The following is a 21,846-nucleotide window of genomic DNA, read 5'->3' on the forward strand; positions in this document are numbered from 1 at the left end:
TTTTTCTACATATTTTTAGTTGTCCAATTAATTTCTTTCTATTTTTAGTAGAGACGGGGTCTCGCTCTTGCTCAGGCTGGTTTCGAACTCCTGAGCTAAAACAATCCGCCCGCCTTGGCCTCCCAAAGAGCTAGGATTACAGGCGTCCGGCCAGTCACAAATAGTTTAAGAAAATACCATAAAGACTACTTAAATGCTTTCTAACATAACAAATACAAAAAAAATACTTAAATGCTTTATAAAATAACAAATACCAAATATTCCTCCTCCCCAAAATGTGTTGTTTGTTTTTTTTTGCTTGTGCTTAAATAGTAATTCCAATGGAGAAACACACGTTAAAAACTAAAGGTCTATCTGTAGACATCCATACTACAGGTTGAAGAGCATTAGGATCACCCTTCAGAGGTTCTTCTGAATCAGCAAGAAAGTAGTCTCCAAGTCAGACAGTCTCGTCTGATGCTGGAGAAAAGCCAAGCCAGAGGGGGTGTTCACTCTGTGGGCAGACATATGCATCTGCATTTATAGGATGATTGGATGGGATTCCATCTTCATGTCAACTGTGGGGAACAGATTTCAAAGAGCCTATATCTCCAAAAAGCCTTGAATTCTTGCCATCTCTTCCCAAGCTGTTGGGAAATAAACACAGGAGTAGATGGTAGCAATTTCCATGGCTTGCACATCTCTTAGTGGAAAACTACCAGTGATGATAAAATGTCGGTAATCAAGGTGATCTTTTTCAGAAGTTTAGCTTCTCTTTGTTATAACAATATGAGCAGCAAAGTGATTTGATTGGACCTTGTTTGTGGTAGTAGATGGAATTTTCCCATAAATGGATTATGCCTTCTTGAGATACTGCATCTCGACTTTGGAGATTGCACCTTGCAGCCGACGCCAGAATAAAGAGATGAAAGCTTCCTAAAGATGAATTATGCACCAAAATAGCAAAGATGCTCATACTTATGAAAGGAGCTTTTAATAGTGAATATACTTTATCCCAGTCAACTACAAAACAACAAACTTATCAAGTTCTGATTATTCACATTTAAAATTAGAAAATATTCTATATTCCTAGTGGCTTGATTTATTAATATTTCAAGGTATTATAGAACAAACTCTTACTTTCATCAAAAATTCCTTAATAATCTGTATGCTAAGTCCATAACAGAATTTCTTAATAAGTTCTATGGTCAAGTTCATAATATAATGATACACAAAGAATGAGGCATGTTAAAATGATGTAAGACTTTTGAATAATCAAAGAAAATTCTAATTACATTTCATTTAAGTTTAGTATTATGTGTATTTTATTATATTCTAGCTCTAAAAACTAGAATCAATGTACAATTTACATATGCACAATTTTCGACTAATCATAAAATGTATTTATAACATCCTAGTTTCAGGACACACTCTCAAAAAGGTTTGATTTCCAAGGAAAATCCAAAAGGGAAAAAAATTGGAGGTATTACACCCTTATTGTTTCTGTTTGCCACATTACATGCAAACATAAAAATTAAGAGATGCTACATTGAATGCAGCAAAATAAAAATTTAACCACGTTTCTTGACAAATATTGAAAAATTGAATTCTGACGTTACATAGCTATCCAAAGATTATTTGTTCAGATCAAGTAACACAGTTTTAGGTGAGCATAACTCCTGTACATGTTCAGAAATGCATTTCAAACAATAACTGCTTTATTAATTTCAAATCAATTTGCCATTCAAATGCAAGAACATATCCTTTGTTTAGTCTGACATAACACTTACCAACTCTTTCTACAAAGGTCCCCCCCATTCTTTCTAAGATGAGTGAGGAGGCTTTTAAAAAAAATGTTTGAATACATTTCACTTTTGGCTATCATGCTACACAGAGAAAACATTAGTCAAACAAAAAGGAGAAATCTTTGTAAAGCTAAAAGATATTATAAATGAATGAAATTTTCTCAACTTCAGAAAATTTCTGACAAAATTTATTATGCTCTGAATAGTTTGTCTTTTTGGAAAGATAACTGAAAAAATTTTAATCTCCCCCCAACATGAAAAAAATAAATAAATATAACTGAGAATTACGCTTCAAATTGTTCCTTTTTAACGGTTTGCTCTCAATTTGTAGTAATATAAAATGATTTATGAAAGAAATTTTTAAAAATCAACTTAGCATACATTTTAAAATCTGTCTTTAATTAGAACTTTTTATCTTTAAAGTATATACTACTTTTGTCAAACAATGTGATTTTGTACACTATGGAATAAATTAATATATACATGGAAAAAGATAAATATTCTAAGGTAAAAAAGAACAAAATACAGGCAAGACTTGGAAAGAAAAATATATTCTGTTTTGACTTTCCATTTTTCCTTGTCTATTTACTGCTGTATCTTTCTAATATCATTTTAAGACAAAATTGGTCTGATATACTTTCTTGCAATTTAGGGGTTCATCAGGTATTTCAGCCTCACATTAGCTAAGCACTACGACAAGGAAGATCAAACAACGGAGGACCTAAAATAAAATCTACCTGACGTAATTTTTATTATTTTTTTAAGAAACTTTTTGGTTTATTTTCAATGAAAAGACAGATGAGATTATTTGGGGAGGTAAAGGGCATATGTGGCTGTTTTTTTTTTGTTTGTTTTGTTTTGTTTTTGTTAGTTTATTCTTAGAGCCCTCTTTTACCAAAGTCACAGATATAATTAACATTCTTATAATAATAAAAACTCCCTGTGTTAGTTTTATCTCATGAGAAAAAACACTGCTCTTAAATCAAAAGCAAAATGTTATATGTTCAGATTTTGGAGCAATGAAACTATGAAGACAGCCAAGTTATAAAAGCCCATTTTCAGATCTGGAACAACTTCTGAAAATAAAGAAGGTATTTGGCATACCTTGTACTATAGAAAAAGTCCTACTTTCATTATTTCCTGATTCTGGGGATCCGATAAAAACCTTATGGAATAAAAACTCTTGCACAAATCCTTCAGTAAAAACACAACCAACCACTGCCACTACCCTCCTTACAAAGGAATGAGAGTTTGATAAACCATAATAACAGTATGGAAATTTTTACTTTTTCTTGTGAGTTTTAAAAGAAAGATTAAAAGGTTTATTGGCTTTTCAAACACCAGTGGCTTTTAGCACCTAAAAGATACACAACTAAAATATATACCATTCATTTTGAAAGAAACACCAAAAAAATTAAAACATTGATGATTAGGTAAATACTGATGACGCCAATATAGAAGTATTTGCCACTGTGAAGGGACTGAGCACAATCACATCTTGTCCCGATCATACCTGCCTGCCAGAACAAAACAGGCAGCTGACCAATTATGGGGTGTTTATCTATACAGTGGTACCTTTGTTCTCCAACAATGTCCGATTGCAAATGTCCTGGAACACATATTTACCTGGAGGATTCTTGGCAGGATCATTGTGGCTTGGACTTCCTGATTGTCCAGAATCTGTAAAGAAATCACAGAAAATGTTTTCTTTTTAATTTGTTTTGAAAGAATTTCACAATCCTCAGAATGACTTTTAAAAAAATTTTTAAGGTACAACAATGAAGTTGAGTGCTTAAACAAAGTATACTTTCCCAAGCCTTTTGATAGCAACATTTTATTCATCAAACTAGATGAATGTCCATACATGTTTCTATGTCGAAAGAAAAAACAAGTATTGATCTATAATATCTTGGGGTAGCGCAAGGCTTTTTTGAAACAAAAGATAGGACTACAAAGCCACTGAAAATGGTTTGAAGGTGAGGCAAATATCAAGGCTTGTCAGCAGCAATATGAAATAAAGCATATATATTCCTTGAAAAATGCAATCTGAATGTAATTAACCATGCTTTAAAAAACTCCAAAATATGTTTTTATTCAATGAATAAAATACACAGAAATGAGAGTCCGCTTTTCTAGGATTTCACACACAAGTACACATATCCACTCCAATAATCCCCCAACCTACTGGATCCAGGCCCAGATCTTTCTACATCCCATAATAGCAATCGATTTGCAAACACCCAGAAAAGCATAAATTACTAGGTAGAAACCAACATGGCTTTGTGGAGAGCAAATTGTTGGATCAATTTAATTTCCATCTGTGATAGATGCACAGACTTTTCAGATAAGGAAGAAGAGATCGATGTATTATCTCTGAATTTCCTACCCCGCATTATTCCTCACTGATACTACAGAAAGGAACATGGAGGACAGACAATTTGTTAGGCGACATGCCTTTCCTGACTAATCCGATGCTGTTGTGTTTTGCTCACTCCTCCTTCCTCCATGTCCCCTCTGCATTTATCTGTGTCATTTGCCCCATATTATTATACACTTACTTGCAAGTTGCTTTGTAATCTTCTTTTATTGGTTCGAGCATTTAAGTTTTGTCTCCCCAACTAAATTGTATGCTCTTAAGCAGAGGCAGAGATTCTGTCTACTTCTTTTGTGTCTTCCTCAGTGTGCTGTTCATGGCTGCAAATGCCCTGGGCCTGCAGTAAATGCCTGAGGAATGGATGGCTCAGATTCAGCAGCCTTGCTTGCCTTGAAAAGGCAATTTTGAACTTGATAGTGAATTTCAACAAAATTTGATAGGTGGGGAACAGATGAAGTCTCTGTCATAGACTGCCTTACACTGATAAGTCTCTTCCCTGAAACTTTACCATTATGCTTGAGCCAAGAAAAGGATTGAGTCTAGGCTAAGCAGAAAAATCATATGCTGGTTTTCTCATCAGGGTTATTCCATTCTTCCAGGTGAGTGACTAACATACTGAAATTGCTATTTCTACTATTAAATGCAAGAACATCCTGCTGGTTTCTTCTTGTATAAAACTTGGTTATGTATTTTCTGCCCTTTGCCTCATGCCTGCTAGCTTAGATTTCATGCTGAGATCAGAATTTTACCCCTTCATCCCATTTCCTTAATTGTCTTTTTGTTTTTGCTCTAGAACAGACCTCACGAAATCTTAGCAAACATATTCAGTGATTCCCACATTTTCCTCCAAGTTTTGCCCAATTTCCCAAAGTGGAAGTAAAGAAACTGGAAAGGAACACTCTTGCCGTCTGGGTTCTGGCTAGAGCCTCCTGCAGATAGTCACAGAGCTGAGTACTCTCTAAAAATCTTATCTCTCATCTCCCATGAATGCCTCTATTACTTTTTCTGAAATTGAGGCAAAACTTAGTGACTTATAACTTAGGAGATCAATCTTTCTTTTTATGCATTCTTATAAAAGATGATACAATATTGGCCACTTTCCAGTTACATAAAATAGTTACATAAAAAATGATAAATTATATTATTTTGGTACAGTCTCAGCTATTTCTGCCTTCAGTTCCTCTGACAAACGTCTCTCAGTATTGACACTACATTCCAGTTTAATTTATCAAGGGATTCTAACAGTTTGAGGAGTCCTTATTTACGTATAACACACCCACTGGCCAGAGCCTCCTCATATTTTATTTTCCCTCTAAAGCTACGTCACGTTTATGAAGGTCTAGACATACATCCTTCAAGGCTGCTAACTCCACCTTCATGATGACACAACAGGAGGTAAGTTAACCTTGTCATCAGTTGCAGCAGGGGCTTCATTTCAGGAGTTGTAGACTCTATACGTGATCCTTAGCATGTTTAGTTATATCAACTTCAAAATGGCACCACAAATCTCTTTCCCACCATCTGCTGCTAAAATATGTGTCCAGTAGAGTCAAGAATGAAGGTCTCTTCCGTCCCTCAGCAAGTATTCAGTTAGAACAATGGCATCCCCTGTTACCACAACCTCCCACTTAGGAAGCTCTATTCTTTCTTGCTGCAAATTATTTTTTCTTCCCATTGCAGACCAACTTCTTTAATTCAAAAAAAAAAAAAAAAAAAAAAAAAAACCACAAGCGTTAGAGGGAAAGCTGCAGTAGACCCTAAATTTGAGTCACACATTTGTTTTTTGTAACAATTCTACTTTCTAAAATGATCTGGTGTTTTCTGGCACATAGCAGGTTTTCCTTCATACTCCAAAGCCTGTGCCCTCTCATGAAGTAAAATAGCATATACTATATACTATGTCCCCAAAACATACAAGATGGCCTTCTCAACAGGCAAGCAACAGAACATTTACTTTTCAGCTGAAAATTCTAACACTATAACCTACTCTTAAGTCTTATGTCACCTTATATCAGTCACTCAATTCCAACTGCCGGAAAAAGAAGTAACCAGGGAGTCGCAGTTGGCAGAGAAACCAAAAATGAACTGTTATTGTGGTTAACTTCAGAGAAGGAATTATTTAGACCACATCTAAGACCCTTCCAATTCACCACCTAGGTCAAATTACTCTATACCCAAAGGTTTTATTTAACCACTTCCATCACTTTGCTCAAGTTCACTCTCTCTCTCTCTCTTCTACCCCTCCCTTATTCTGTGTATATGTGTGTGTGTGTGTGTGTGTGTGTGTGTGTGTGTGCGCGCTTACTAGTGGTGCGATCCTGTGCAAAATTACTTAACTCGTAGAGCCTTGATGTCTTGATCTTTAAAACTGAAGTAATACTATCCACCTTGCAGAACTGTTGCAAAGATTAACCATATTGAGCATCAAAAGCACTGGATCAGACACATTCTACACGATCAATAAATGAAAGATATTATTAAGCATAGAGCCACATTAAAAAATGATTAATATTTTTAACGGACTAACTCTTAGAAAGAAAGGGAGAAAAGGGGCATGACTAAATTCTGACCACCCCATTGCAAATGTCTAATAATGTCTTTGGTGGATCGATTGAACATGGAGGAGTGTGTGCCCACCTGAGAAATCCTATGTAAAGGCTTCAGTCCTGTGCTCCCCAAAAGGGAGAAGGGCACTGCTGCTTCAAGGCTCTAAGGAACTGTCATACTCAAAAGGCAGTAAATACCAGCCAGCAGTGAAAATTACTTTCCAGAAGGCTGAAGTCTTTGAGGAACAAGGCTCGTCAGAGCAAGGGTTGTGAGCTGCCCAGCTCACTGGGTCTTGAGTCTGGCAAGATTTTGATGTGGTGGAGAAAAAGAGAGGGGAATGGGTGTTGAAGGCAGCCAACCCAAACCAGTCCTCCCTCAGTCTCCCCATCTTTCATTTTCTCTTCCTTGGTCTCAATCAATATTTTCTACATTTCTGTGATTATCTCTTTCTGACTTGACTAGGCATAATGTTGAACTGAAATAGATTCTGTATTACACATTTATGAAAATTTCATATTCCCCATTTTTAAGTGTGAATTAAACACATACTTATTCGAAGAAAAACGATAAGCAAGTTATTTCTATTATATCAATAAATTACCACTTTTTAAACTCAATCAGTTCCTCCTCCCCAGGTTAAAGATTCTCCAGAAATAAGGAAAGGTTCACACCCCTGCATCGCTCTTATCAACTTTTTTTCAATCCTTTCATCTACTTTTTTTTTTTAAAGCAGTCAATCTTTTATGGCTCTTCTAATATCTGAAATTTACCTAAGGAATGACCAGGTTTCCCTAATGACCAAATTTTATGGAAGATCCTGGGATACTTAAGCAATCTAGATGGCTTGTCCAAAGTCATGTGGCAACTATTAAAAATGTATATTCTCTACATGGGCCACCTGTTCAGACACACTGCTTCTTGAGTGGTTATGATGCAATACTAAAATCATGCAAAGTCAAATGATTTTTCAGTAGATTATATGCTTCTGGGAACTTTATCTTCCCCTACCCTCTCTCCCCATTCCCACCATTTGCCAATCAAAACTTTTTTCAGAATTTTAAAAAACCTTTATCCATTCTCTATACCTAAGTTGGAAATTATTATTATGATCACTGAACTCTATACACGAATAGTTGCTCTAAAGAGAGGCTAATTCTAAATCAAATTTAGTTTGGATTCTCTCCACTAAATAAAGGCAACTCTGATGTTTTATGGATAATCTGGTGGAAAAATCCTATAAAAATTTGTTAAATATATATGATGATAAATAAATAATGGCCTGTAAAATGTTTGTTACTGAGGACTAACCTTCTGGAGTGAATAACTGCAACTATAAGAGGTGGACAGATCATCAAAACTGCAAAAGATTTTTTTAAGGTCAATAATGTAAGCATCAATTAAATGCAAATCAGTAATATTTATGAGTACCTTCTATATTCTGAATGGTTGGTAATATTTGGGATATAGTAGAGGCTCCATAATGCTTATTAAATTTCCATTTAATTTATTAGAATACTTGACCTTTAAAATTATGTTTAAAGAAAGAATATACATTCTATGCTGTCTAGAAGCTCAGAGGCTGCCCAAAGGGACAGAAATACACAAATAAAAAAATACACTGTGGTAGGTGCTATAAATGAGAATATAGCAAGAAGGAACAATTGATTCTTCCTAGGAAGGGTGGGCAAGGCCATGTCATAAAAGATACATCAGAAGGAGGTAAACTTAGGAACGGGGTCTTGAAAAATGACCTGATTTCCCACCTTGCTAGTACATATTTCACTCTGCTACCAAAGTGATAGTTATAAAACCCAAAACTGATTAAGCTAAATCCCTGCTAACACCTTTACATGTATTCTAAATATTTCAGACAAAAAATCCAAATTGTTTTAATGTGCCATTCAAGGTACCTTGATCTGGCCCCTGCCAACACTTGGGTCAGACCTTAGCTTTTTGGCTCCTCGAGTGTCACCTACATCTGATGCCTCCGAATCTTTGCACATGATGTTCCCTCCTTTTTCTCCCCGAAGTCCTCCATGTTGAGGTCATCCCTCTTAGATTCTGAACAATAATGACAGGAGTTATGCTGACCTATTTAGCCTCACAGCCCTAATCTTTGGGATAGTGCCTGGCACATTCAGTTAAGTCAAATGACCAGGAAACAATTGGTTTATAAACTACAGAAGTGCACAAAGAAGAAAGGCTAGGCATGCCACTCTGTGCAAAAACACACATTAGAAGTCAAACAGATAAAGTGTGTGTGGCAAGGAGAGGGGACAGACGCACAATTCCCAGAGCTGAGTCTACCGGTCTAATGTACGGCTCAATTCTCTTCCCTACTCCCTGAAGGAATATTTGCCAACGGGAGGTGTATATAAGAGAAACTAATTAATATTTTGAGTCAGAAATTAATTTTGTAGGTTCTCTCCTACAGAAGGAAGAGATGTTTGGTGGGGGTCCAGGAAGCAGGGCCCTAGTTTGCAAACAGGAGGCCAACGAGCTTCTAATGACCTTTATATATAAACTGTCCTTCTACTCCTAGATGAAAGTTTTTCCAGGAATTCATTTTATTCTCTGACACCATGACTTGAGAATCAGAAGAGATAAATTTGAGAAGCATGATTTTAATTTATAGTCATTTTGGTGCAAAGAAGGGATTGAATGAGGTAAATTGGCAGGTCCCTCTGGCTTTAAAATTCTATGTTTCTATAACAATATAGCTTTTATATCAAGGGATATCAGAGAAGTAAATGAAACCCACACTGTAACCTGTTAACCTACAGATAGCCTCTTGCTAGAACTAAAATTAGTCATCATGTGATAAAGGGCCCCTTTGTCATATTCCTTTGCCTTAAGCAGGTGAAGAAATAGCCCATTGTCAACTAAAGAATACCATGAGATTTTTTTTAAAGGCTTAGAACAGTCTCTTTCTTTCTCTGCAAAACATTATTTTACCAATAGACTAAAATAGTGTATTTTTACAAATTAAGTATATAGCATGCCGTAAAGAATCACTTAAGAAAGAGAAATAAGATATAAGACATAAGAAACAAAACTTTAAGGAAGGGATACAAATTCATGTATTTTATACCAGGGAAACAAAAAGATGGGGATAAATGTGCATTTTTTTTAAAGATGAGGGGGAGAAAACTATTCTCTTTGGGCAAAACCTCCCTCTGTGTCTTCCCCTCTCTCTGTCCAAAGTGGTGTGCCTCACTCTTGGCAGTTCACTGTCTACTATGACTGATTTCCCTGGGATTTATAGCAAGTTTGCTTTACATAATTACGATTCCTACTACAAAATTTGCCATTTTTTCCTATAATACAGTTAAAACACTATAAAGCTTCAGCTTTAATGAAGGACCATTTCATCAATTAGAGTGACACAAAACTATACTTTTACAATATTTTCTTTTCTATTAAATGTTTATTAAAATAACACAATAAAAGAACATGGGAAAACTAAGTAAGTGCTTTCCTTGCCTCTCATAAGCATGTAAACGTTTGGGAAAATGGTCTCTCCCCCTCTCTCTCTGGGAGGGGGGATGTCCTTATCTCCCTGTCTCCCTCTCTGTTCTGTCTCTCTATTTCTGCCTCTCTGTCTCTTCTCAATAGGACATTACATTATTTGGACTTCACTTTGTTGCAAAACTTGGTTAACAAGCTATATATGGGAAATGCTAACTTTGTCACTTTGTTAATGGAGTCCTAGACATGTTTTTCCTGAATCTGTACCCCTTTTGTAGTTCTGAGCAAGAAGAGAGATCAAACCTCTCTGAATACTTTCAGCAGAACCAAAATAGTATTTGGGAGATATGGCTTCCCACATATTTGTAATCATGGCTTTTAATCTATATACTATTTCTAATGTGAACACCTATAGCTTCAGATCCTCCTTTCTATTGCTTAACATTGATTTTTAAATATATGTTTGATTTAGCAAAATTTGTTACTTTAAAAGAGATTGCTATGTTGAGGATCCTTATAGATAAAATAATTTAATTAACTTAAGAAAAATATAGAGCAAGAAAATAGATAGGTAATATAGCCTATTTCTTTTCCCTATACGTACTGCTAGTTCTATTATTAATATTAAGCTTTCTTTTAAAGAGCCACTTTTATGCTTAACAGGGAGATAACGCTCAAAGGATCACAACCCAAGAATTAAAAGAAGGATTTGTTTGAGCCCAGGACTAAAATTTCTCCACAGGAAATTAACTGAAAAACATAGACCACTGAAATTTAAGAGAAAAAGATCATATATGTATATGACAGCAAATCAAATCAAACTTGCCTACCACAGGGGACTACTGACCAGTGTAAACACGAATAACCCCGCATGAAAAGTGTTAAACCTGCCAACATCTCTGACCAGAGGGTTGCAGTACTTCATTAACTAGTACCAACACCCCCGCCCCTGACAAAGGGAAGCTAGGATAATCGCGTCTGACCTTTCTGCCCTAAGATTAAGTTCATTGACTTTCTACTGATCCAGGGATTGAGTGAACCAAAGGTCACAACCAGGATCACCTACACCTCTTGCTTTCGAAGTCTTTAACCTATAGAACGCAAAAACACCATACTGGTCATTGTCACGATTGCTAACTTTCTACAGTGTGTTTTCAATTAAGTAAATAAAATGTGGTAATTAAATCAAGATTGCATAATACGTTTTTGATTTGTAATCTCATTTAAATTAATTAACTGACTCAATCCTTGCTTAGTTTTTAAACTGGTCGAGTTAGGGAAAGAGTCCCTGGGAGCAAATCCAGTTTTCTATCTTTAAAAACAAGGCAGAGCAATCTGGCATACTTAAGAAAAAAAAAATTAAATGCACCAGCATAATATAAATACAGAGGCAAGGGTGTTAATGTAGAGGAGGGAGGAGTTTTATGGCATGATTTTGACTAAAAGAAATAGTTCTTGCACTAGAGAGAAATAAACTAAAACATTATTTATTCAAAACATTTCTTTTCCAATTTTATGAAGATTGCATGTTTGTTGGAAGCAAAACATTTCCAGCTGTATTTTAAGTTTCTGAAGAGAGTTGTAAGATTTATAATCTTTCATAAATGCTGCCCGTATCTCATAATATTAGATGAACACGCCACTGCGTACTTTAAGGAACAATTTGCCAATGCAGTTTGCCACATGAAAATAATAAAGTCCTTTCCAAAACCCGGCCAGATCCAGTAGGAAAAGATGAGATGAGTGTTCTGTCTTTTCCATCTGGGAGAAATTTTGGATTTCAGCTATACTATGTAATATACATTTTTTTCTTGGAAACCAAGAAATGTGCATTTTATAGCAAGGTATGTAGTGCAAAGAAAATGTTGGTGAAATATGAATCTGGAAATGAAAACCAGAATGTCATCAGACTCAAGAACATAATCATGGAAGCAAATTGAAAAATCAATGCAGAATTTCAACATGAACCAAATGCAATGTTTATGATCCTATTAGTCTTAATTTTTCTCTTAAAAGGAAAACATGGGAAAATAAATGCTGTTTTACCTCCAAAGTCCTGGACAGCATTTATTACAATGCCTAGCATAATGACTTACTAATCTGCTTTGCTTTGACCTGGGGTCTTCATGCATTATTCTAAATCCTACACATACCACTCTCCTGTGTACACGTGGTCCTTCTATGCTATGTTGTTTCATGTATTTCCCCAAAACTTAATATAATATTACATATATCTAGGTTTAAACCAGACATGAACTTTCTAATAGTTCACTGGCAATCTTTCTTCTCGGGGAGCAGGACATGTTCTCACCAAACTGTATGGAGAGTCAGAACTCCTGGGTTCTATTCAGTAACTGCCAACCAAGTGTACTTTGACCCTAAGCAAACCACTTCATGCCTGAATCAGTTTTCATCTTGCCTAATCACTTAAAACTGGATATGAAAAAGGTAACAGTTTAGTCTTAGTCATTCCCAAAGGAATTGGAAATAAGAGGGGAAAAAATAACTTCATATAACAGTGAAAATATGCACAAATATTTGTGGAGAAAAGCTACAAATTTTTTTTTTAAATACACCTTAAGGTCTAATTACTACTACTCCCCCTCCTAAAAAGAAAAATCCCATATCCTCACCTAGTGAGCCCACCTCTATTTCTGGTCTGCGCTGTCCCTTGCAAACACTGATAACACAGGTAATTAAGGGCCTGGGTTAGGGTCCAATTCTCCTGTTAGATTTTTTAAAATTCATGGGTCAAGATACATGTTAGTCTTACTCGCTCCCTAGCATAATTCCTGACATAGTAGATGCTCCATCAGTATCTTTTGAAGGAATAACCACTAGTTTGCAGTGAACAAGATGATGGCTGGTAGTACTTAAAACAGTTTTCAACTTCCTTAAGTTACAAACAAATTGCCAGTAATGCCAAGCATAACTTTTAGTTGTTTGGTAGTTTTCTACACATACTCTAATTTTTAAGTGTCTGAAATCTCTCCACAAATACAAATGTAGCAACTGATTCAATGACCAAAAAGTCATATTCTCATTTTTTTCAGTGCTCCTTTTATCATAGCCATGTGTTTCTACAAAGAAATGTTTTCACTTGAATACAGATTTCTCTATTATGTTGGTTAAAAAGACACTTTGCCAGATCATTAAAATGTTTATGTTTAAATCACTATATGAGCTTAGAGAAAAGAAATTAAATGGTTTTTGTTAACATCCTATATTAGTTTTATAGGATTAATAACGATTCCTTGCTTTATTATTAAATTATCTGAAGTCTGTGATTAATAACCATCCTTGCTTTAGTATTAAACTCTTAAGTCTGTGATGTAAGATTTTATATATTCATATAAAAATAAATGTATATATTTAATCCAAAGGTACATAACAATTAACCAAATAATATATTAAGATGACACCTAGCATACTTTCTACTAAGGTAAAGTAGATTTGAATGTTGGACATTCATTACTGTTTCGTTTATAAACTAACATTATCATAATATTGGAGGAACAAAATCAGAGAAGTCATTTAATGAAACAGGAAGCTTGCTGATGTGGCAGATAATGGTATTAAATGTCCTAACAGTTCCTTGATAAGTGGTTCAAAGAACTTCTGTCCCCATGTTTTCAGGGCAAAAGCTAATTTACCAGGAATAAAACTACTTGAATAATACATCATTGAACTAACATTTTTGAAAAGGGATAAAATGAGGAAACAAACAAGGAGATAGTAACTTCCTCTTCCAAATTAAAACTATGCATGAGAAGACAGTAACTCAATTATACTGATAAAAGAAAAACAAAAAATAGCTAACTAACATGATTTTTCCTTCTTTTTTTAAGGGAAGTTCAAGAGTACAGTAATAAAAGGAATAATGTGTTTGAAAGAACTTCGAAAAGTTAACAACCTGACAGCAACATGAAGATTTATTATAATTATATGGGTAAATATTCTTTCAAATAGTCATTTTAACAAAAAGTTTTGAAATGCAGATAGTTCTAACCAAGAATAATTTAGAGTCTCTTATGGAAACCCCTTTGTGGAATCCACTGCTCATTACTATGGTTATTTGGGAAATAAGAAAAAAATGATGAGAGGCATGTCTACTTGCTACATCCACTTTAAAGGAGGGAACCAAGATTATAATGGTGCAGAGCTGGATACCAGGTGCTCAAAATTCCTCCCATTTTGTCACGTTACTCATTTTTACTTTAATAGAGATTCAAATCGACTCCTTATGATTCAAGAATCTCTAAGCTAAGTCCAAAGAGAATGAAAAAGAAGAAGTTTCTGCATAATGTCCCATCCATACGCCTTAGCCTTGAATGGTATCAAACCTATGTAATCTTATACATCAATGCCTTCCAGATGTGACAAAATTTTAACACAAACTTCAAGCTTTCTACTGCAGACTCATCTCCCATGCTCATAAAAGATCATCTTCATTGCACACAGCATTACATATGGCTAATGTTCAATTTTCCAAATTGATTATTATGCTGCCATTTTGATTGCCTTCCAAACTATACTGCATATCCAACCAACCTCCAACGAAATCACAAAACAACAAGGAACCACATCATTATTTCCAAGTTGTAGACAGTGCTTGATTACAAGAGCAGTTAAGCTTTTCCTTGTCCACTCTTGGTACCTCCAAAAGATGGAAAAGGGGAGGGAAAGATCATCCATAATTCTTTGTCAGACTTAATTGCCATAGGAACAATTTGAGCCTGTTGCCTGTTGTTTTGGGTTTTACAGATTGGTTCTAATTAGAGATCAAATTCTTCTTGACATTTAAAGCATGTTAAAATTTGAAAATAAACCAACAAGATCAGTCATGGAGAATTTTCAAAAGCATTTAACAGTAATGCTATGATAAAAAAAAAAAGTCACAAACTAAATTTTCAAATAGGATAAAAAATTTAATAACTCAATGCCACTAAGAAAAACTGATGTGATAAGGCTTTGGATATCATGCAAACTTAACTCAACTGCCCCAAATTACTGCTTTGAACCTTACCTAAATTCCATCCCTCCACCCCGTATTCCAAATTAGAATTATCCTGCAGTGGTAACTTGTCCTCCATCCCTCACTCTGTTATTACAAACTACCTTTCCCAGCTCTGTTAACAACTGACTTTAGGCTAGGTCCAACCAATGGGAGGCAATGGTGGGAGTTTGAGAATTTGGAGGGTGGGAAGCAAGGAAGATGGACAGTATTTCTTCTCTCCTCTCCACTTCCACAGGTATCTCCAAATGGTGGCTAGTTCTCTGTGATTCTAGCTTCCACTGGACAGATTTCTCCCACTGTGATCCCCCTCCTCTCAGGCAGATCCAGTTCAAGGACTCTAGTAACACCATCTTTCCCTGTATCCTCCAGTCCTACTTGTGGTGGTAGATTCCTGTAGATGCTAATGCCTGGGTTACCTCACTGCCCATTTGGCTGTTCAGCTGTTCTAACATCATTGTAACTGGTCCCTCCTACGACATTCCTTCTGTTGGACTATCTGGTAGGAGTTCTATTTTTCTACACTGTGACAGATACATGTGTTTTTTTAAGTCTGGTCTATTTATCACTGTAAAATAAATGCCAGGTAATAAACAGATTAAATAGAATACCTTTTAGAATATTAATGTTTCAAGTATTTGTTATGATTCTCATTTTAAAAGGTGAGTAAGCACTGCCACCATTCAGAACTAAGTATGAAATCCTATATCCCAAAGCTTTTGTAATGCACGATATTGTTACAGAAAGATAATCAAGTGTTTTTTTTTTAATTAGATTTTCAATGCTATGCTCTAAATACATCCCTTCCAGGAGATCTTCTGATAATCCCACCTACTCACTCAGATTTATTATTTCTTCTTTTTACCATTTCATAGTTAGTCTCTCTATCCAACTTTTAACAAGTTGCAAATACTGAGTTTTTTCTTATGCAGGTGTTTTTCCTTATAAACATGGTTATAGGCTCCTTGACTGGAGCAATGATGAGTTTGATTGTTTTTATAGAACACTATACATACATTTACCTATATCTCATGACACAAAGAACTTTGAAATGCTTATAAATTGTCTGAATAGCTAATGGTCTCATGTGGAGATAATGAAAAGGTTGTTTTAAATATGGACCAACATACATCAGCATAAGAACAATACACTCCAGGAAAGAGAAATAATTTCAACATTATTGTTTTCTCTAGGAAATAGTTCACAAGACCTCACTTGACATCCAGCATTTTCACATAACAAAAATCATAAAATAGAATAGATAAAAGTATTTTCTTCTATCAGAATGCTATAATCTACAATGCTTTACTAAAACACTCTATAAATAGGAGATAAAGATATTTATAATTGTATGCATAGGGAAGTATATGAACTCACAGTACCCAAACTTTACAATCACAAATGCAAACAATACTGATACACTTGATGTTTTAAACTGTGCTAGATAACAGCCCCTAGAGGGAAGTGACATAATGGCAAAATACAGAGCATCCATTCACATGTTGCCTTTTTCAGACAGAACTTTATCAGGATGACACTGGCGTTTGGTGTGCACACTCAGCTGTCAGTATTGCACTATACTGCCATGTCCCTGTATATCCTTTCTCTCAATCATCTGAACCCTTCCCCCAATGACTTATTTTTATGTCTCTTTTTAAAACATTATTATCCTAGTTTGTGATATCACCACCAAACATCATATGGAGATTGTATCAACTGAAAATTACTGTTTATTAAATTTTTTTAAACTTGAGCCTGAAATCCATCTTAGTCAATCTGTATCACCTGAGGGCAAATTTATATATTTAATTCAATAAAGTATTTATTGAAAAAATAAAATTGGTTCATCTAAGTAGGCAATAGTCATGAAGTAAGTCTAGAAATAATGTTCACTTTTTGTGTTTTCCCACTCCATTAATTTTTCCCAATGAGAAAATTATAATGTGATGGGTACGAGAAGAGACAACCTCCATAATGACAGTAGACATATTGCACAGACATTAAAAACCATGGGGAAAATGTTGAGATCACAAGATAGAAACAGCCTTTGACTTTCTCTGGTAATTGCAGGAAAAGGGAGTACGGAGAGCCTAATGTCAGATAAGAAAGTGACTCTAAATTTTAAACCAGGTTTTTAATTACACACATATTATTTGAAACTTAAATTATCATTAACAAGTCACAGTGAAAAAAGACAAGAAGAAATACAAAATTGTTCCTGTTCTTCCAATGCACTCTATTTGTATGCTGTGATTTAAAACTGTGCCATAGGAATAGATAACTCGGTTAAAGCCAAGATAAAACAAATGATATTGAATTGTTTACATTATACTAAGCAGATAACCAAATTTATGACAGATATAATTGATTCAGAGATAGGTTTAAAGAGGCACCCTCCTAAAAATGAGATAATAGAGCGAAGAACTAACTTCCACCTTCAGAAAACATATCAGAGGATCTAGTTGGATCCAATTAACACAAAAATCTCCTTTTACTTGCAAATGTCACAGCAGATATAATGTAACAAAATAACATGGAAATAGCTTATAAGCAAGTTTTTTTTAATAGCAGAAGTACCACCTCAACCCAGAGTATGTACACACTCTGTCTCTCTCTCCCACTACACCTTCTCTTTGTCTTTTGTAGAAAGGTTAAACCTTAGTATGCTATTCCTTGGGCTTCTCCACAATGTGCAACACCTGACCTGGAAGAAAACCTTATTCTCCTAGGCCTGCTTAAATCTGGGCTCGTTGGCTGAGAATGCCAGTGAGGGTCCCAGAGAAAGCTAATCAGGTTGGTTCTCTGTCCAAGAATTGGACTGAAACCATTAATTTACTTCATAGAATCAATCAACTGTTGGAAGACTTGGTACACCTGACCTAGGCAGAACTGAAACAAGCAAACAAAGACTACAAGATGTGGTGTTACAGCTTCCATCACTGCCCTGCAAAGCTCTGTCACTGCCTGAAAGGAGCACAGCCCTTCTCCCTCCGTGATTCTCTCTAGGAAATGACGTTTGTCATTTTTCATCTTGTTGACAAAACATTTTCTTTTCTAGCAAAGTCTATATCTAAGGAATATTTTCCTGAAGTAAAGATGGGATGAAAGTCCAGCTGATTTTGCAAGCACATGAAACAGAAATAATCTCAAAGACAATGAGAATTTCTGGTTTTTGCTTGAAAGTCTAAACTATAAATGAGAAGGCTTTTATTGTGCTGCTGCTTCATTCTCATTTATGTTGGTTTGTTTACCCCAATGTCAATATAAATGACTGCAATGAAGTCAGGGCTCCAGACCCAACTTGAATACAAAAGTTCAGTTACCCGAATCTGGCTCCCAAAGCCAAAGCTTCCTCCTCGCATTAGGCTCCCATTCAAAGCGATCAGTGTGTTTTTAAAGTGACAACACTGCTCAGCGTTCTTTTCACTGAGGAGGAATCTTTTGTGGCATTATGGATATGTATGTCACACCATGAAAACCAAAATGACAACACAAAAGGGGGACAATGAATCCGGTGAGGGCATTTGGGAGAAAAAGCGGGTAGGGGAACTTAAGAAAATGCTTTTTAATCTTTCCTTTGCAAAAATAAATTAATAAGAATAAAATAATCACTGGAAGTTCCCTATTAATATCATATGGAAATTACCAAAAGTGGAATAAATTACCTGATATAATCCAATCACCTGGTGGAGAAAGCACCTGCCTTCTCAGTCCATTCACAGCACTAATAGTGCTCCAAAACAATGAATGTTTTCTTTCTATGTCACTTTACAAACATGTTCACACTAGTTAAACTTTATTTTCTGTTCATCTGTTTACCTGGATTAGTTTTCAGCTTAACATTCATTAAGCATTAAGACACAACAAGAGATGCCTTGATGATGAGATAAACTCTCAAGGCCATTACTCCTCCCATGAGACTCAAGGGGAAGGATCTAAGATAAGTGAAAGATAGCTTCATTTACTCGGGTTAAAGTGAAGAAACATGAAATCACTCTGGAACTTTGAAAATCAAAGAGAGTTTTAAAAAACCATGCATTTATGTTTTGCCTGACTTTTTATTTTTTTCCCATTAGAAGGCAGGGTCCGATAAACTTGGGGGCATTTCTGATTTTTCAGCTCCTAGTATGCCAACGGGGATTCCTGTTTAAGGGAGGGAATGCTGCCACTCCCAACCCTCCCCAACATCAGCATACTGGACACTCGAGAATCAAAAGTCCTATGCAAAAAATATACCACCTTTAACCACAAAGAAAACAACAGTAATTAAGAACATCAAGTTAATTGTGTCTACTCCCCAGAGAACATGTCCTCCAAGGCTCCCTGAAATCAGGTTGGAAGTAGCAATTTTACTCCCAATTCTCCTATTCTCACTGAAAAAAAAAAAAAACAAAATGCCCGAGTTCATCATATCTACCCTCAGAACTATGAAGTCTACAGGCAAAATCCTAAAGAAAAAAAGAGAAGAACCAGACTATGTCGATAAGATTTAGGCAGTTTATTTAATCAGAGAAACTTTGATCTTTGGCTTCCTAATCAGTTCAAAATTTGTTTTCAATCTCATGGAATTTTTTTAAATTTAGAATCATAAGTGTAATTTTTTATAAGTCCTTCATTAATGATCAAGACGACTTGGTAGTTTGGATCCAATCAACCAAGAAGGTGTAAAAGCTCATATATTGAAACAACTAGAAAGTGACAATAAGGCTCTCTCTTACCTTCCATTTGTACTGAGTGATAAGGATAGCAACACCACCTTCACAGTTTTCAAAGCACTTTCGCCTACATTATTTGCAATCCTAAAGGAGACCATGCTTTATCCTTATCCTTCACAATAGCCAGGATAGAACACAGCTTGATAACTTGCAGAGTAACAGGAAATCTTGATTTTTTTCCTTGCAGTTGCCCTATTGACTTTCTCTGTGACCTCAGGGATGTCGCTTAGCCTCTCTCTGCCTCACTCTTCTATCTCAAACAAGCTATAATAAAACTTTTTTATTTCAGCCCACTGGGGTATTAGAACAATGAATCTGATAGGATGTCTCTAACGCACTTTGATCTCTACGGGGAAAGTTGCCATAAAAATAAAGACATTGTTGTTATTATTCTAATTGAGTTATTTGCAAATGGATCTTCTTGATGGAGCCCAGCCCTCAGATATATAGAAAAGAAAATTCTGCCAGTCCTCTAGGGTACAATTGCCTTGTAGCAATTACACCCATAACCACATTTCCTTATTACTGTTATAAAAGACTATGGTTCAAGGGGAGGCAAAAGAGAGTTTAAGAAAAAATACGCCGTTTCTTTTCAATGGAAGATGCTGATGTTGCAAATTTGGAACCCAAGGCTGTAGGTAAACTTTGACAGAACATGTGTTCCAAATTAGTGTAGTGTTTGTTAGTCGTGTCAGAAAGTCAAAGGTGTCCCTGAGGCTACAGCTTTTTAGCAAATTTTGGAAATAATTTAGGAAAAAAAATGGTAAAATTACAAAGTTAACCTGGGCCCCACTCTATGAATGCTACAAAACAATGACAAAGAAGGCTCAACTATATCATTCTCATCAACAAAGATAGCATATCTCAAGGTACAATAGTCACAAAGGAAAATTAATCTGAGCTTAGGAAGAAAGTGCTATGGATGATTTTGCATGAAAAGCCAAAAGGAAATATTGGGGCTATGTTGAACTTCCCTTGACTCTACAGGCAGAACACATGTTGTGCCCACTATTTAATACTAACAGCCATGAGAATTAGGAGGTAGCTCAATTTTAGGCACTTTAAGAGTTCCATATTCCTCAAATGGAATTTTTCAAAGTAAATAATAAAACTGCATTGTGAAATATTAGAGACATGGAATTTACCTTTCATAACAGATACCACTAGGCCCATCACACTGCATATCTCCAAGGAGCACCATACACAGTATAGGTTACAGGGAGGGAGCCTTCTAAAGTTGTTTAATATATTTATTCTGGCACCCCATGTGTCATGGGAAAAAAACCATAAAAAAATTCTAAAATTTAGGGTTTAAATCAGGAACAATTATTTGGATAAAGTTTCTTATAGTATTAGTTGTTTTTTTTAATTTCAATCTTCTAAAAAGTGTTTGTTGGTGATAGAGGTGTGCATACAATCTAAAGATTCAAATTAAGCACAGGTCTCCAAAAAGATCAACTGAAGGAGATATGGGATAATTTGCTGTATCATGACAATAAACGCTACTTGCCTTTTGTTTGTCATTTCGCAATCAGTGACATTCAGTCCACAAATTTTAGTGGGCATTGGAATCATTTGAGATGCTTGTTAAAAATTCAGATTCCTCGACCTCACCTGCAATGACTGGGATTTGTACAGCAGTGCTGAAGCCAAGAAAGCAGCACTCTCAGCAAGGACCCCAGGTAACTTGTACGCTGTTCTCAGCCCATGTATAAGGGACTTGGCTGCTGATGCTTGCTCACAGACACCAAACTGGAAAGCAAAAACTAGCCTGTGACTACAGAGTCCTAAAAAAAAAAACAAACAAAAATGCAGTCTTTAAGCCAAAACCAATCCCCACTTTTCTTTCTCTCCCTGCCATGTGATGCACCAACTTTGGCCAAAAATCACACGTGTACAGTGAATCCTAAAAAGCAACTAAATCCAAATCCACATTGAACCATT

The 21,846-nt window shown here is 35.5% G+C and overlaps 1 protein-coding gene across 1 annotated transcript in view; it reads right to left on the minus strand.

The window, feature by feature from the left end:
- The window catches only part of NFIB (nuclear factor I/B), a 216,754-nt gene that overhangs the window by 85,427 nt on the left and 109,481 nt on the right, over positions 1-21,846 (minus strand). Inside the window, exon 3 of the mRNA XM_012665039.1 lies at positions 3,411-3,464. Coding sequence (XP_012520493.1) covers positions 3,411-3,464 — 54 coding nt within the window. The remainder of the gene's footprint in view (positions 1-3,410; positions 3,465-21,846) is intronic.

The sequence above is a fragment of the Propithecus coquereli genome, unplaced genomic scaffold (assembly GCF_000956105.1).
Source record: "Propithecus coquereli isolate 6110/MARCELLA unplaced genomic scaffold, Pcoq_1.0 Scaffold95, whole genome shotgun sequence".
Taxonomy (NCBI): Eukaryota; Metazoa; Chordata; class Mammalia; order Primates; family Indriidae; genus Propithecus; species Propithecus coquereli.